The sequence below is a fragment of the Lytechinus variegatus genome, chromosome 15 (genome assembly GCF_018143015.1).
Source record: "Lytechinus variegatus isolate NC3 chromosome 15, Lvar_3.0, whole genome shotgun sequence".
NCBI classification, from domain to species: domain Eukaryota; kingdom Metazoa; phylum Echinodermata; class Echinoidea; order Temnopleuroida; family Toxopneustidae; genus Lytechinus; species Lytechinus variegatus.
The window spans coordinates 7,277,002-7,295,940 of NC_054754.1; the positions used below are offsets into that span (position 1 = coordinate 7,277,002).

Here is an 18,939-nt window from a genome sequence, read left to right on the forward strand (position 1 = left end):
CAATAATAAACAAATAAATAAAAATAATACAAAAATATTGATGAGAATAATGAGAAGAGTGTCAGGAGTGGTGTGTCAATTCAGAAAAAGTGAAGAGTTTCCTTACCTGTCTCTCATAGTCTTTCATTTGTTCTTTTCTCTTCTGACCAAGCATCTTTTTGAAAGTATCTAAACAATAATGTAAACAAACTTGACTTATGATGGTGTACATGTATAGACTAGACCTAGAATTTAACTGCTATGTCATAATACATTCAATTTAAGTATGCAATTCAAAATAGAGACCCTTTATTTTGCACTTCTCTAATACATGTATATAATGGATTGATCTGACAGGTTGTGATGACAAAAGACAAATTATTTTTATCCCAATCCAATTGGACTACTAGTATCTAGTATGCAAGTATGCAGTATGATGACCATCCTTTATCAAGACTGGAGCTCAATCAGCATCCTGCCATCAATAATGAAGTTCTGATGAACCTTGCTGCCTCACAAAAAAAGGAAGGCAAATTTGCCAAGGACCCTTAAAAGATTGCTTTATATGAAAATAATATAGGATTTGTATAGCACACGTATCCAACTTGCTAAGTGCTCAAGGCGCTCCTATATTACCCCGGGTAAGCTAGTCTACTGATTCTGGTGCACACAGCTTTTTGAGGAATTTCTTCCTGCCAGTATCCATTTACTTCACCTGGGTCGTGTGCAGCACAATGTGGATAAATTTCTTGCTGAAAGAAAACACGCCATGGCTAGGATTCGAACCCACGACCCTCTGTTTGAAAGGCGAGAGTCAGAACCACTAGACCACGACGTACCCACTAAACAGTGTACCTCTGCCCCCCACTTCCTTTCTTTCTTCATTATATCTTCTCTTTTCCCCGCTTTCTTCTTATATTTTTTCATCTACAAAAGAGAAATGAAATTATATCTTCACTTACTGTAATTTCCTTTGTAGTATTGTAATTTTTGCATATCTGTAAAAAACAGAAAAGAAATAAAACAATGTTATAACACATTGAAATGATGTTCACACTATTTCTATTATATCGCAACATTATAAATATCATGGTTAGAGAATTTCAATATTTTTACCAATTATCACAGCATATGAAATCTTTGAAACAGCAACAATGCGATCAATTCCAATATCTCTTTTTTACAAACAAGGGCTTTGGTTCAATTGCAATTTCACATGAGATGAGAAAAAAAAAAACAACTTCTGGCTTTAAATTTGTATTGTATATCATTTATTAAGTCAAGGTTAAAAAAGCGTGCTATTGGCTAAAATTTGCTTTTCAGCAAGGCCTCAATGCAAAAAATACCTCAGGAATTAACAAAACCTGAAAATAATGCAAAAATCAATAAATTTCTTGTTTAGAGCAAAAAGTAAATATTACCAATCTACCTACCTAAATGAATGATATCCGTGCATACATCATCTAAAAAGGTCTGGTCGTGAGAGACTATCAGGAGTGTCTTTTTCCAAGATTGAAGGTAACTAAATGTAATAAAAAAACTCAGATGTATCAAAACCTTTAATATTAAGTCCTCACACAATTACTTTGTTAATGTTTTTAGATTAAAAAAGTTACCTTCATAATTCAAAATGGTAGGGACGGTGATTTCCCATTTCAAACAAGTGGAACACCTCTGGCAGTCTCCACTGCAATATGCGATCCAATATAGCAGCAGTGATGACTATGAAAACAACTATTCAATAATCATTCTAAAAAACAACAACATTCATATGATAATGAAATACTAAGTTCATTAACCCCCAATGACCTTTAACCTTAATCATGTGACCTAAGACTCATGCAAGAAAACTAGGGATATTTGATTCCCCTTATGTCCACATTTCATGAACTAGATCCATATATTTTTAAAAGTTATGACATTTAAAAAACAATGCAAATCAAATTTATTTCATACAAACTCAAATTATTGATAGGGCTATTGCAACTCTTAATAAATTCTATAAAACAGAGAGATCAGCAAAATCATCAAATGAGAGATGGGTCAAAAGAATAGTTATCACATGTTTTACTTAAACCAATCACATAGCATGATTCTTATAAGGTGTTGCAAGAAACTTCCGATCAATTGCAAGTCTACTTTTGGTCCCTAAGTCAATCACATGTCTTGTAGTTAATGGCAAATTAGTGATTGATTGCTAATCTGCTCCTTGAAACAAGAAGTTTAATCTGATTTGCTACAGCTAACGTTGATCTATCAGTTGTAAAATTGCAACAGAATATTTGCAATTGATCGCCAATGTTTTCTTGCAACACCCCCTTAGTGTTAAATGTGACATGAACTGGTGAAGGATTGGAATAATATTTCAGACTTACTTGTTAAGCCAGATAACAGCATTGAGGTCGAGATGATTAGTAGGTTCATCAAGTAGTAGAAGAGTTGGTTCCATGAAAAGAGCTCTGTAAGGACATCAAAAAACCATGACGTTAAATTTATAGTAAATATTTCGCACTTACAAGGGGAAAGAACGGGGAGGCTCACTCCAAATTAGTATGCAAGTCTCTTAAAACAAAAACAAAAATATGGGTAAAAGTTGTGTGTGTGGAGGGCCATTGTGGACCAAGATAGATTGACTTTGATGACATGATGATGATGATGGTGACGATGGTGATAATGATTTGTATTTCGAACAATGAAATATGGATTTTTTTTTCATGACAGTGGAGGTGTTGGTAGTGGTGATTATAATGATGATGATGGCAATGATGGTGATGGTGGTGATGATGATGGTGGTGATGATGATGGGGATGATGATGGTGATGGTGGTGGTGATGATGATGGTGGTGATGATGATGGTGGTGATGATGGTGGGATGATGATGGTGATGACGACGATGGTGGCGATGATGATGATGGTGGGATGATGATGATGATGGTAATGATGGTGGTGGTGATGGTGATGATGATGGTGGTGGTGATAATAATGATTGAGATTGAGATGAAGATGATGAAGGTGATGGCAGTGATGATGATGGTGATGGCAGTGATGATGATACCAATTGTTTACCTTGCAAGTGATACACGCATCCTCCATCCTCCTGAGAATGCCTTGGTTGGTTTTTTCTGCATGTCTGGTGTAAAACTCAGACCCTGTACGATCAAGATTACAAATGAAACAGCAATGCTTTATTATCAGTAAACCAGTTCAATTATCACAATCAAATGACAAAGACTGAAATTGAGAAAAGGGAAACAGGATAGAGAAAAAAAAAGAGGAAATATTATGGAGGGAAAATAGGACATAAATTGAAAGAGAGGGAGAAAGAAAGAAAATTAATTGCAATGGCTTAACATAATAAAAGACTTAAGATTTTAAAATCATTTTTAAAATTCTTTTCGGTCAAGTTTCTAAAGCTGATACCAGTTTACTGACCACCAAATGACCTTTAAATTGGCCTAGTAACCCAAATTACACACATTCATTTGCTAATACATGATAAACATTATACGTAAGTTTTATTTAAAAAAAAAAATCAAACTTTCAATCTCATTTTTGGAGTGTTGATACATGGTAAAAGCTCATAGACCCTTATAAATGATCAGTGACACTTGACTTCTGTTACATTCACATTTCATGAAATAGGTTCTTATACTGTCAAAACTATGATGAAATTTAAAAACCTAACCATGGTTAGGATATGATTGATGTTGACAAAGGTGTGGACATTCCCGCCATCAAAATATGTGGTGCCTACGTCTCGCTCATACTTTGCAGGCAAGACAAAGATCAGCTATCCATTGACAAAGAGCCATGCATAAAATGTTAAGGAGTATAGGCCTATATTCAGATATTAGAGCTTGTCTCACAAAGTGGTTACAAGAGTTAAAGTGAATCGAGTCTCAGAAATTATAAAAGGTCATTGCTGAAATTCCAGCAATTTCAACTTGCACATCTGTTCATGCTTAAAAAACCCCCAAAACAACTCATTGTTGATACTTACAGCCAGAATTCTTCTGACTCGAGCTTCAGCAGATGCAACACCAATGACTTCCATTTCCTCATAAACCTAAAATAGAGTATTAAATACAAAATAAAATCATTACATAAACTAATTGATTCAGCAAATATGGAGAAATGTTAAAATGCAAAACTCTAGCACATTACACTGTTATACTTTATTTTAACATAATTATATCCAAAAATATGAAATTAAGCACTTGTAACATAACATATCATAATATTGGTAAATTTCTAAGAATGTACTCAAGAATTGTATCAGTCTTTTAACAATTTCATACTTTATTCTTGATATTTTGCTTTTGATTCATTGAAAACTGCAAATTTCAATATTTGAGAGTTTTTTTCAGGAACAACATTTTGAATCTTACCTCTTTCAGTCGTTCCGACTTAGAATGGTCACCTCTTTCATTTGCTTCTAATAATTCCTTTTCCTGCAAACCAATAAGAAAAGAAAACAAGCAGTAATATAATTTCAAAAGAAATGTTATGTTTTATGTAATTTCTTTTCCTTACTTTGAAAAAGCAAAATTTGCTCTGACAACCCAAATGTCAAAGATGGCACATTATTTTTTCTCACCAGTTAGTTATACTGGCTAATGGCATGTACAAGAGTCATAACAAACTAACATCGGTACAAGTTTCCAGATACCAAGACATTAATATTCTTGATAGCTTTGAAAAGAGCTAATATTTCTCATTAACCCCTCTAATGTAAGCAATTAAAAAAATGCTGACGGTCTTCATATTATATTGCCTTATATTTGAATGAACTCAAGTTGAAACAACAATGTACTGTCATGACTTATTGTGTAAGATTTCTGTCTATTTAACTTTATGTCTGATTGTGACTGCATTCAGAAATTTGATATTATCAGGATCAAATAACAGTATAATCCATTTTATATATCATTTGTTACATCCAAATAACTAAGTCATATCTCATGTGCAGGTATCGGAGGCCCGATAGCTCAGTTAGTAGACCGGGGAATTCATATTCCGGTGACCATTCCCAATTGATGTGGGAGTGCCCTTTGGTAAGGCATTTACACCCCCATTACCAGGTCCTCTGGGAGGACCTTAAGCCATCAGTCCTCTGGTTGTTTGCTTACAAGCATTCATGCTTTCTTCGCAATCAGGTTAAAAAATCACTATCAAATACTCACCTCCTTTAGAAGTGCTAATCTCTTCTTGTCGGCATTTAATACAGCTAGGAATGCAGGGGTATCATCAGCTTTCACATCTACAAAAATAATACATAGAAATAAATTCAAAAGAATCACCAATTCAATAAATTTTGAAGTTTGTATATAAAATTAATTTTATTAACAACAAACCACACAATGTGAATAACAAAATGATAATTCAAAATCATGTAAAATGTATAATACTTACTTTGTCTATTGATAAAACTTCTGTAGAAACTTGGCAGCACTGCTTTTTGCTGCATTAACATCAAGCGTGTATGATCATTACAAAGGAAACATTTTTTAAGTTAATCAGTCATAATGGCTGAGCTTGTGGGCAACAGAAATTAATCTCAGGCCTTTTTGGTTAAAGTGGAAATAATGGCTGAGCGGGGATTCAACTCAAAACTTCCCGATCATGAGCCCAAAGCTCCAACCACTAGACCACACATACCAAAAGATTTCATTGATTTCTTTAGTCTACCGCTATTGCAGTACATTGACTGTTATAGAGTACTATAAATTCAGATAAAAACATATTGTTCCAAGAAAATAGTGCTACCCCATCAAGTGGATTTATCATTATAAAAATAATGCATGGCTTGGAGTGTATTGGGTCTAATCAGAGCATGCAATAATTATATACATTTCATTTCATTTATTTTCCACAAATCAATCAAAATACAAAGAAAAACATACAACTCATTCCGAAATAATATGCATAATTACAATACAAATGCAGATTCTAAGTGGATGGACCTAAAGTAAAGCAAAAGCTTGTTGTGGATAGGCCCTTAAATAGTTCATGTGTAATCATTGATAGCTACAAATAATTATAGAAAAAAATAGAGCTGAGCTCGGAGAAAGTTACAGAAACTGGACAAGGACGAGAACAGAGAACGTTACAAAGAACAGGGGCACACATGTTACTAGACAAGACAGAGAGGACAAACAAGACATAAAAAAGAAAGAAAGAAAGAAGACCCATCTATTATATTGCTGTTCACGATTGCAATGTTTAAGAATGACATAAAATATTATGACAGAATTGATCGTATGTCAGTGAAATAGAAAATAGTAGACGGGTCCTTTATATTGTCTGATGCTGCAATTCATAGCTTAATAAATAGACAAGAATTCACTGAGCAATACATCAAACTTGGATAACAAATAACAGTTATTGAATTTCAAAGTTGAGCAATATTTTGTAAAAACATTCATCATGAATATTCATAAGGGGGCTGATGATGTCACATCCACTTATTTTTTGTATTTGATTATATGAAATTAGGTTTATTCAATTTTTTCCTCCAAGAACTAGAAAAATTGGATTGACAACTGATTTAGTGCATTAGATATTCATTGCTGCAACTTATTTCATTATAAGGGAGACATATTATTCCCACAAGTATGAAATAATAAAAAAATAGGATTTTATGTCATAACATAAGAAAACGGAAAGTGGAGATGTGACATCATCAGCCCACCTAATGAATATTCATGACGACTGTTTTCACAAAATATTGCTAAACTTTAAACTTCAATAACTTTATTATTTGTTATCCGATTTTGATGAAATTTTCGGCATTTTGCTCAGTGAATTCTACTCTTTGTATTGAGATAAAAATATTTTCAGCCTGGACCATCACTTTAAGTTATAAAATACACTAGTATGAACCGTTGCATGGATGAGTTTTATGAATATATTTTTTAATTCAATTTAACAGCATAAATAATTACAATTAATTTAAACTTCATCTTTCGCCTTGTTTTTTTTCTTATCATGAATACTACAGATATGTTAACTTACCCTGTTCACATAAGAGCACATCTATATTGGGTGGTATAGCTAACTTTCTTCCTGCTATATGTGAAAGGAGCGTTGTCTTTCCCATTCTAAAATACAACAGGGATCAAAAAGAGAATTTCAATGTTTAGTTCAAAGTATGGCAGCATGTTTTGTTTGAAAAATTATAATATAATATAGGGTATTTATATTGCGCACATATCCACCTAATGTTAGGTGCTCAAGGCACTCCTATATTACCCGGCTAAGCTAGGCGTTCATAGCGCACACAGCTTTTTAAGGAATTACTTCCTACCATTTGTAGATTATATCTGATTTGAATTTGATTTTGATTTTTTTTTTCACACTCTTGCTTTCATTTACAATTCATAGAACACACACATTATAACCTCTAGATGATAGATTATGTATGTGCCAAAACTCCAATTATGAATATGGAATGAAATAAAACATGTTTCAGTGGATGCATCTGAAGGATTTTACAAGAAATTTTTATTTTGATTGGGTGCCTGATCATAATAAAAATATCTAATTGATACGTATATTTTGATATAAAACAACACCTAAGCTATAATTTAGGCTGAAAATTTGGGGATAAAATCTTTGTAGGTAACTTTATGATACCCAATCACTAATTTGTCAGATAAATGTACAAGTTATCGTTTTTAGATAATTATTTTTCAATGGGATAACAATGGGGAATATAATTTTCCATCATGATGAAGAGACTCACCCATTGGGTCCTACTAGACCATAGCGACGACCCTGAGCAATGGTTAGTGATGCGTTCACAAAGAGCTCTTTACCAGCGGCAGAAATTGAAAACTTCTCTACCTGTTTAAAGGAAAACATCAAATCAGAAAACTTAACAAAATTCCACAAAGATTCAAAGTAACTAGATGCCAAAAGTGAAGATGGCTGATATTTTTCCTCACTCATCAAAGATATTGGTTAACATTGATTTGACTCAAGTCTGAGCTGCAGAACAAGGTATTTTGGGGTATATAATGACCTCTCTCACCTTCAACTTCACAAACCCCAAAATCTTATCAGATCTTTGTCCCTACAATATCCATAACAAGTCTGAAGTTGGTCTACAAAAATAATGGTTGTTTTATAATAAGTACAAGTGGAATGCCTCTGGCCGTCTCACCTGCATCACGCGGTTCAATATAGCAGCAGTGCTGACTTTGAATACTACTCTAAATCGCACAAGATGTTCAGTGATACATGGTTACTCTTATGTCCACTTTTTATGAACTAGACCAATAAACTTACAGAGATATGATGGTTATTCAACAAAAAACCCCAACATGGCCAACGTTCATTGACCTTACATGACCTTTGACCTCGATCATGTGACCTGAAACTCGAACAGGATGTTCAGTGATACTTGATTACTCTTATGTACAAGTTTCAAGAATCAGATCCATAAACTTTCAAAGTTATGATGCTAATTCAACAAATACACCCAATTCGGCCAAAGTTCATTGACCTTTGACCTTGGTCATGTGACATGAAATGCGCACAGGATGTTCAGTGATACTTGATTACTCTAATGTCCAAGTTTAATGAACTAGACCAATAAACTTTCAAAGTTATGATGGTAATTCAACAAATACCCCGATTCGGCCAAAGTTCATTGACCCTAAATGACCTTTGACCTTAATCATGAGACCTGAAACTTGCACAAAATTTTCAGTGATGCTTGATTACTATTATGTCTACGTTTCATGAATCAGATCCATAAACTTTCAAAGTTATGATGGGAATTCAACAGATATCCCCAATTCGGCCAAAGTTCATTGACCCTAAATGACCTTTGACCTTGGTCATGTGACGTGAAACTCATGCAGGATGTTCAGTGATACTTGATTAACCCTATGTCCAAGTTTCATGAACTAGGTCCATATATTTTCTAAGTTATGATGACATTTCAAAAACTTAACCTCAGGTTAAGATTTCGATGTTGATTCCTCGAACATGGTCTAAGTTCATTGACCCTAAATGATCTTTGACCTTGGTCATGTGACATGAAACTCTAATAGGATATTCAGTAATACTTGATTAACCTTATGGCCAAGTTTTACTAACTAGGTCCATATACTTTCTAAGTTATAAGCGGCGCCTATAGTCTCACTTTGCTTCGCAGGTGAGACAAAAACTGGATGGATGGATGGACTGACAGATATCCTGGAAAGCATAAAGCCTCCAGAAACCACCTATGGCAGGTGGAGGCATGAAAAAGTGATTTTACCCGTTTCAAGAACACTGTACAAGCACCCCAGCAATACATTGTTAGGCAAATAAAGCCCCTTGCTATTGAACATCAAAATATTACAAATTATAAGTACAAAATAAAAAAAGTGTCCTAACATAAAGCTGATTGTATGCATGATTTTCACAAGGCTATGCATGATTTTCCGCCATGAAAGATTGAGCGCATAATTTTCAGTAAAGATTATATGCATGACTTTGTCGAAAGATTGTATCCACGATTTTTACTGATTGATTTTACATTGTGGACAATGCAATCAATTACAAAAAGATGTATTACAATCAATGCTAAGCTTTATGTAACTACCTTGACATCTGTAGCATTCTCTAGAGCAGCTCCTTTGACGTTTGTTTCTTGTTGAGACAAAGAAAAGTTTGAAAGGTCTCCATCTTCCATCATCTGTTTTTTCATTTGTTCCTGAAGAAAGAAAGAATGGAAATAGTTACCCAGGGGTGTGTTTCATAAAACTTGTAATAATAAAAACTTGCAATAGCAGTTAAAAGCTACTGAAATCCTTCAATTTGATTAGCTGATTACAAATTTGTTATAGAAACTATGCATTTGTAATTATAACCAGACTTTATGAAACAGGCCCCAGGTCATCAGATTCAGCAGTTTCCATTCATAGTGTATGCACATTTTCCACTTGAGTCTTACTTAGGATATTTCAGCAAGGGTACTTTGGGAGCATTAAATTGAAGCTCTTTGTGCCATTCCATGGTAATTTGCTGCAATGAAAATTGCTTCTACATAAAAGCAACGCATTCGGCCACAATGAGCATAGCTGAGCAAAATGGAATAAAAATCATTGTTTTGCAGACTTTTTGTAGCTGTACGGAAAAGCCGAAAGTGACATAATTCAAAGTTTTCTATCTGTTTATCAAAAGAGCAACAAAATGGCTGTAAAAAGGGAGATAACATGGCTACAAATTGGTACGTTGCTAACTGAGAGCCAAGCACGAAAAACTGAGCTTCAAACCTATCATAATCATCATACATCTTTAAACCAAAAGCCTTCTAACAACCGTACAGATTTATGATAAGAGGAGCAGCTAATGCAAGACCTCAGTCATCCTTCTTGCATAGGGATCTTTAAAAAAAATCAATAATTCTTGACAAACATTGAATTTTTAGCACTAAAATGTACCATTACAGAAGAACTTATCACAAGAGAGATGATGGTTAAAATGTGAATTTTCTTTTTGCAATATTCATTTCTTCCAGGGACAGGTCTATCCAACATTCATTGCACACAAGTGTGAGTTTTTCAAAAGATCAGAGGATTATTTTTCTACGAACCCTTTTTTTCATTTTCTTCATCTCTTTTCGACTCATCTTCTTTGTTTCTTTCTCTTCCTCTTCTTCAACTTTAGGAGCTGCATCTTCACCTGAAAAAGACATTTAAAAACAGGAACAATAAAGGTAATAGTAAATAATATAACTCACTCAAAGATCCTCGTCAAATGATTAGCTTTGATTGGATTGTGCACTGACATTTGTGATTTAGCTTTTGGACTGATTATAAATTGTATTTTTCTTCTGATAATAAGCAAGCAATACTTAACAGTCCTATCACATATCTCTCCTTTCTCTTTAGAGTTGTATTTGTGTGTGTTAAATCTGTGTTTTTATTACGCCGACTACATTGAATGCAAGCAGTAAGTGTATTTCCTTATTAAATCTGACTGTAGGAACTTGGATCAATGAATCACTGCACAAAACAACAGCTCAGGCATTGCAGACGCAGTGTGTGAAACATCAAGGACAGGTTCCTTACCCCCCCCTCGCTACTACCCCATCAATGACAGTAAGGGGGAAACAGATCTCGCCCAAGTACCATCACGCTTATGAATCCCCCAATTTACAATGTTTGAAATTTGCAACAAGTCTTTTGTTTGCAAACCTGACCAATTCAACTAATTGGATGTGACACATAATAATAATAATAATACCAACATACTTACATAGCGAATATCACTGCCAAATGCATCCCTATGCACTTAATTGGATATTATTACCCTGGCTTTAGCCTCGCAGCCTTTTACAGTGGGATGGCATTTCAAGGAATAAATTCCTGCCAGGTACCCATTTACCTCACCTGGGTCAAGTGCAGCACAATGTGGATTAATTTCTTGCCGAAGGAAATTATGCCATGGCTGGGATTCGAACCCATGACCCTCTGTTTCAAAGTCAGAAGACTAATCCACTGGGCCACAATGCTCCACACATGATTCTAATAAAACCTTGCATTGAATTGAACAAAGCTTTGAAGAGAACATACCATCGAGATATGAGAACTGGGCTTCTTCTGCCTTTGAGATATCCTCATCCTCCTCATCCTGTGTGACTGGTTTGATCTCCTCCTTCTTTTCTTCCTTCACCTCCTCCACCTCATCTGGCACTTCATTCAAGAAGGCAAACTTATCTAATAAAAGGTAGATTTCTTAATCATCAATCATACATCACGAACGCTTGCATAGAATAATGAATTGAATTCCCTTTTTTTGCGAAATTCAGAGCTTCTGCTCCTTTTAAATTAAAACTACTCGTTTTTGTCAAGATGCACAGTTAATGGCAAATTAAAAACATATTTCTTGGTACACTGATACATTATAAAATAATTACTATTGATGTGGATATTGGCAATCAAAACATAAATGATGAATAGAGAGCTGAACAAAAAATATTTCTCCTTCATTTCTCTGTATCCCCCCACTCCTACTACTCTTTCTTCTCATTTGTAATTGTTTCTTTCATAAAAATCCTTCCCTTTGCTTAATCCTCCTTTCTCTATCTTTATTCTTTTGGGCACATTGTAGTTTACCTTTCTTCTTCTTTTTCTTTTCTTTCTTTTCATTCTTTGGAGCTGCTTCCTCTACTGGTTCATCCTACAAGAAAAATAAAATTAGAAAGCTGAAATGACCGATTTCTCAATGACCTTTGACCTTAGCAAGTGACCTCTAACAGCATAATAAAACACCTCCAAGTACAACTATGGCCAAAGTTTGGTGATTATCCAAGTAACTGGTGTATAGTCATTGGTCAAAAGAGAATCTTGCAGGTAACACCTTTACTTGAGAGTAACGGATGACAGACGGACGACAGACGCTGTTTGGATCCTTTAGTCTCGCATTAAAACAGGATATATAGTATATATTTGCTGCGTTGTATACATGATCCTTATCATATTATTACTTCACTTATTTTAAAGCTCAATGACAGTAGTTGCAGTAAAACACTGATTTAGTGAGAACGCCTGTAAAACAAAGGTTAAGTATGACTATATCATCGTCGATCTAGATCTGGTACAGCTACATAAACTGAACTTTGTGAAATCATAAAATCTAAGCTGAAAAACAATCACACTGAAGATCGCCAACACAGAGAGGCACAGGTGGGACAGTGTATATTATATTGCTGGAATAAAGACCCGACGGAAGTGCCTGAATCTGCGCTTATTTTGCTTATTTCTCAGCAATTACAAAATTTCTTCCAGAATCCTTCGGCACATATTTTTTATTCATATAAACAGACACTTGGGTGGTCATTATATTGGATTCTGTAAAAAGTCATTTTGAGATCGTTACCACAACTGGCATTTATCTTTAAATGATCCATATTATTATTATTACTTCACTTATTTTGAATTTCGAACTGGTTTCAACACGGTTGGAAGCAGAAAAGGCAACAAGCAACATCACAGATTCAAAGACATCTGTTCAATCTCTAAACATTGTTTTACTAAACAAAATTTGCATTTTATATCCCGATTTTATCGTTTCTTGCACTTAAGAAATCATGATGTCAATATTACCTTTGGCGGTGGATCTTCTTTCTTTGGTGGATCTAAATTCTCCTCATCGTTGACATCATCATTGTCCTCATCATTCTCCATTTCATCCAATAGAGCAAAAGCAGCTGTAAGAATATAATCGCACTTATCAATTTTAAAATGGTTGGATGGTCCAAAGGTACCTCATAAAAGATGGATAGAGCTAACCTTTATATTTGCAAGAAAAAAAGCTGAAAACAGATAAATCAATGATTGTTAATATAATAAATAACAAGGGGTTTCCTTTGAATAGAGTATGTTTTTCCAAAAATTAATTAATGCAAGTACAATTCTTCGTTGCAAGGAGTCACGTATGAAACACTTTTCATTTTAAATCAATGGCAGTTGGAAGCAGTGTTTATCATGAGGAGTGGTGGTCTAATATCTTCTGGGCCAGTTGGTCCGACCAATGTTGACCACCATAGTTATAACACTTTTATCTATAAAACTTTGCATACTAGAGCTTGGTGGTCACTGTAAAATCTCAGTCAATGGTTTAATATCAATTTACCTTGCTTGGCAGCTTGCTTCTTTCCTTTTTTGCCTTTCGGTTGTTTCTTAGGAACCTCTTCCTCTTCTTCCTCATCTTCTTCCATCTCATCCTAAGAACAAACAAATCAAACCAAAAACAAATTCAACCAGCAACATGTTTGCCCTTTAATACATTGCCAAAAGCCTGGGAGCCCCAAACTCACCTCCCCCCCCACCTACAATAAAAATAATTTTGATAAACTCAGTTATACTTTGATGGATTTTCATCACATCTTCAAAGATATTTTCCACTGATTTTTTGGCTTTTATCAAAACCATCCTATTGTTATGGTGAACTTTCTCTTTCAACTATTTATTATTCCTGACATTGTTGAGAGGGTACCAAATCTAAGCCTGAGCCAAAATCGATTTAAAATCGGTGTTTGATTGATGTCATCAAGCGCCGGTGCAGATTTTGCAAATACGGTGTATCAAAGAAAAACATTGAATACCAATTCTGTTTCTGTTTCTGTTTCTGTTTATGGTAACTCCCGTAGGAACTCGGCAGGACAGCATTTTTTGCTGGTAAACGCCAAGCTGGTATATAACCAATTACCTAGGAAACATTTTACGTCTAGGTTAATCAGTCATAGTGGCTGACGTAAAAGACGACAGATATCACTCTTGGGCCTTTTTATCAAAGTGGAGACAATGGCAGAGTTGGGATTCGAACTCACAACCTTGCGATTATGAGTCCAATGCTCTAACCAATGGACCACACGACCCATTCAAATGACCATCTAGAGAGAAAATTATGAATATTTATTCACATCATTTTGGATCCAACTACATCTCAGGCAAGTTACAGTGCTCTACGCTGGTAGAGCATACTGGTTTGCCGGCAAGCTCGCCTGTCGTTTCAGGAGAGCGAGTGTACGGGCTGCGGACATGGCTGTAGTGTGTGCGGGTCCGGACTGCGAATGCTAGTTGAACGAGAATCATTCGTATCGACTCTGCATGATTCATGTCTATTAATATGGTTTCATTTAAAACTTATATGTTGTCATCTGCAAATATCATTGTTTAAGATATTTTGGAAGAAACTGCAATGGTCCCTTTTTGTGTGTTTTGTGATCATTGAAAATACAAACAAACTTTGCTCCATCATCTGCTTGAGCAACGCGTACCCTCCCAGCACATACTGTCGTAGTGCATGCATCGAAGGCTAGAGCAAAACCAAATTGACTCAAATTTCCCCGCCTTCAAAATTTGATGCATCGATGTTTGATCAAATCAAAGCTGTCAAACACCAGTTTTCAAAATAATATGGCTCTGGCCTAATCAAATCACAGTCAGCATTAGATTGTTAAAATAATATTCTCTGCTCACCTCGAGAGCTAGTTGATTTATTTTATTCATGAGTTGTTCATCTTCATCAGAATCGTCCACCTTTCCTCCTCGGTTCTTCTTCCCTTTTCCTTTCTTTTTGGAAGCTAGAATTAGAAGGAATAAATCATACCAACAAGCAAGTTCAGTTACCAGATGTCTGCAAATACTGCAAATATGTACAGATTTTAAAACTTGAAAAATTTCTATTTTGGGTGCACTTATAGAATCCTCCAAACGGAGGGATATCTTATGAATTACACTATGCTATCATGGATATCACTATGCATGCGCGTATTCTGATGTCCGGCCAGAGGGGGTGCCAAATTGATGTTTCACTTAGGGGCACCAAATTGATGTTCAAACAAATATATCAAAAGACATTCTTTCCTGATACTATCATAATATGGAACTCACTCCCAGCAAAGATAGTCCACAGCACCTCACTTGCATCTTTCAAGCAGGAGGTGCAGCAAAGGAGGCTTCGTTAAGGCCTCTTCTGTTTTAAGCCGCACATAGTTTTGTAGAGATTTTTTACTTGCACTATTCATCTGGGAACTTGACAAGCACAACGAGTACGATAATATGCCAACGGCAGTCTGTACTTAACAGGAAAAAGAAGGGGGGAGGGGGTGCCGATTTGATGTTTTACCTAGTGGTGCGGACTTAATGTCCAACCTTTGGGGCGCCCAATTGATATATTATTTAGGGGGGCCAAATTGCTGTTCAAGCAAGGGGTGGGGTGGCGCAAAATTGATGTTTTACCTAAAGCGCCGAATTGATATTTGACAAAGGGGCGCTGAATCGAAGTTCCATATACAGGAGCGCCAAATTGATATTCGACATATGGGGGGTGCCGAATTGATGTTCGATCTAGGAAGTGGATGTCTTACCCAGGGGCGCCAGTCGATGTTCGACATGGAGGAGGGGGGGGGGACTGGGAATTGATATTCAACTTAAAGGAGAATCCAACCCAAATAAAAACTTGTTTTTATAAGAAAAATAAAAATCAGACAAGTTGATAGGTGAAAGTTTGAACAATATTGGACAAATAACAAGAAAGTTATGAATTTTTAAAAGTTGTCAATATTGGTAATCACTATACCTATGGGGACTTCAAATTGGCCGCTTATGTGATGTCATAGTGATGTAAGGCAAGGACTACTCTTCCATGTACTTCAATACATATTATGGCTAAAATGTCATTTTCCCCAAAAGTTTTATTTCAAATTGTATTTTTCTTTCATGAGGACATTAAACAATATACTACCTGGGTTATATTTAGATTACTGCCTCAGGCGAATGGGTAATTAGGAGAAAACCACAAATCCCTGATAGTTAAGTACATGGCCTATGGGAAAGTTGTCCTTGCCCCTTGTCATAATATTTTCGATAGCTACCACGCTTTGCGCGGGAGGGGGGACACCCCCCTCCCGAACCCTCCCCCCGATGCGTGCAAAACGCACCGAGGCCGCTGTGCAACTTTCGTCGCTTCGCGCCGACAAGCGTCAGAGTGAACCTGGCGAGAACGTTGGAGGTGGTGCCGAATTGAATTTTTCGTAGGAATGCCAAATTGGTGTTTGTCATAGGGGGTTCCCTAACTGATGTTTGACAAAGGGGCACCAGATTCACGTTTGATCTAGGGGGTGCTGATATAGTGGAGCACCAAATTGATATTTGACGTATTGGGGGGTGCGAAATTGATATTCCACCAAGAGTAGCCGAATTGATTTTCGACATAGGGGTGCCGAATCGATGTTCGACCAAGTGTGGCGCGGACTTAATGTCCGACCTTGGGGGCGCCCAATTGATGTTTCTTTTAGGGGCGGCAAATTGCTATTCAACCTAGGGATGAGGTGGCGCCGATATGTTTAACCTAATGTGCCGAATCGATATTCAACATAAGGGGGTGCGGATTTGATGTCCAACCTAGAGGGGCGCCAAATTGATGTTTTATTTAGGGGCACCGAATTGATGTGCAACCTAGGGGGTGCTGAATTTAAGTTCGATATAGGGGAGTGGCAAATTGATATTCGACCTAGGAGGGTGTTGAATTGATGTTCGACACATGGGCGCCGATTTGATGTTTGCCACAGGCGGCCGAATCGATTTCGACCGAAAGCGCCAAATTGGTATTCCACATACAGGGGTGCAGACTTGATGTACTGTCCTTCCTAGGGGGACACCAAATAGATGTTTAATTTAGGGGAGCCAAATTGATTTTCAACGTAGGGGGGGGTTGGTGCTGTATTTATGTTTTACCTAGGGGGAGGTGGTGCAGTATTGAATTTTTTCTAGGGGTCCCTAACTGGTGTTTGACATAGGGGCACCAGATTCACGTTTGATCTAGGGGGTGCTGATATCGTGGAGCACCAAATTGATATTTGACGTAGTGGGGGGTGCGGAATTGATATTCCACCAAGAGTAGCCAAATTGATGTTTGACATAGGGGTGCCGAATCGATGTTTTATTTAGGTGCGCCAAATTGCTGTTCAAGCTAGGGGTGGGGTGGGGTCGAATTGAAGTTTTACCTAAAGCGCCAAATTGATGTTCGACACATTGGCACCGATTCGATGTTTGCCATTGGGACGCCGAATCGATGTTCAACATAAAGCACTAAATTGATATTGGGGTGCAGACTTGATGTCCGCCTTCGGGGCACCCCATTGATGTTTTATTTAGGTGCGCTAAATTGCTGTTCAAGCTAGGGGTGGGGTGGCGCCGAAATGTTTTACCTAAGTTATACCTAAAGTGCCGCATTGATATTTGACATATGGGGTCATGGACTTGATGTCTGACCTAGGGGGAAGCCAAATTGACATTCAACATGGGGAGGGGGGCACCAAATTCATGTCCAACTTAGGGGAAGCCAAATTAATGTTTTACCGAGGGGCACCGAATGGATGTTCGACATAGGGGTGCCAATCGATGTTCGACATAGGGGCACTGAATTTAAGTTCGACAAAGGGGTGCTAAATTAAAGACTAATATAGGGGAGTGCCAAATTGATATTCAACCTAGGAGGGGGTCGAATTGATGGTCGAACTAGGGGCGTCGAATTGATGTTCGACACATGGGCGCCGATTCGATGTTTGCCATAGGGGCGCCGAATCGATGTTCAACCTAAAGCGCCAAAATGAAATTTGACATATGGGGGTGCAGACTTGACGTCCTACCTAGGGGGACACCAAATAGACTTTTTATTTAAGGGCGCCGAATTGATGTTCGACCAAGGGGGGCATGGACTTGATGTCCGGCCTTGGGGACGCCCAAATGTTTCATTTAGGGCTGCCAAATTGCTGTTCAACGTAGGGGAGGGGCTGGTGCCGTTTTTACGTTTTACCTAGGTGGGAGGTGGTGCAGAATTATATATTTTCTAGGGGCGCCGAATTAGTGTTCGTCATAGGAGGTCCCTTAACTGATGTTTGATATAGGGGCACCAGATTTATGTTTGACCTAGGGGGCGCTGAATTAAAATTTGACATAGGGGTGCTGAATTTAAGTTTGATATAGTGGAGCACCAAATTGATATTTGACGTAGTGGGGGTGCCAAATTGATGTTCGGCCAAGAGTAGCCAGATTGATGTTCGACATAGCGGCACCGAATTGATGTAAGACATAGGGGCGTCGAACCGATGTTCGACCAAGTGGGCCGCGGACTTAATGTCCTCCTTCGGGGTGCCCCATTAATGTTTTACTTAGGTGCGCCAAATTGCTGTTCAAGCTAGGGGTGGGGTGGCACCGAATTGATATTCAACATATGGGGGCGTGGACTTGATGTCCGAGCTAGGGGACACCAAATTGACATTCAACATGGGGGGGCACCAAGTTCATGTCTGAGGGGGGAGGGGGATCCAAATTGATGTTTTACCCAGGGGCACCGGATGGATGTTCGACATAGGGGCTGGCCGAATCAATATTCGACTTAGGGGCGGCAAATCGATGTTCAAAATAGGGGCACTGAATTTAAGGTCAACATAGG

At 37.1% G+C, this 18,939-nt stretch overlaps 1 protein-coding gene across 3 annotated transcripts in view; it reads right to left on the reverse strand.

Moving 5' to 3' along the window:
* Positions 1-18,939, reverse strand: part of LOC121428620 (ATP-binding cassette sub-family F member 1-like) — a 35,436-nt gene that overhangs the window by 10,697 nt on the left and 5,800 nt on the right. For all 3 annotated transcript variants that reach the window (XM_041625384.1, XM_041625383.1, XM_041625385.1), the window contains 17 exons: positions 14,961-15,064; positions 13,612-13,702; positions 13,083-13,186; positions 12,093-12,156; positions 11,550-11,693; positions 10,568-10,656; positions 9,575-9,685; positions 7,724-7,824; positions 6,994-7,079; positions 5,163-5,239; positions 4,368-4,430; positions 3,980-4,045; positions 3,046-3,128; positions 2,355-2,438; positions 1,413-1,501; positions 942-977; positions 107-168 (listed from right to left, as the gene is read on the reverse strand). In XM_041625384.1, the coding sequence (XP_041481318.1) occupies positions 107-168; positions 942-977; positions 1,413-1,501; positions 2,355-2,438; positions 3,046-3,128; positions 3,980-4,045; positions 4,368-4,430; positions 5,163-5,239; positions 6,994-7,079; positions 7,724-7,824; positions 9,575-9,685; positions 10,568-10,656; positions 11,550-11,693; positions 12,093-12,156; positions 13,083-13,186; positions 13,612-13,702; positions 14,961-15,064 (1,454 nt within the window). The remainder of the gene's footprint in view (positions 1-106; positions 169-941; positions 978-1,412; positions 1,502-2,354; positions 2,439-3,045; positions 3,129-3,979; positions 4,046-4,367; positions 4,431-5,162; positions 5,240-6,993; positions 7,080-7,723; positions 7,825-9,574; positions 9,686-10,567; positions 10,657-11,549; positions 11,694-12,092; positions 12,157-13,082; positions 13,187-13,611; positions 13,703-14,960; positions 15,065-18,939) is intronic.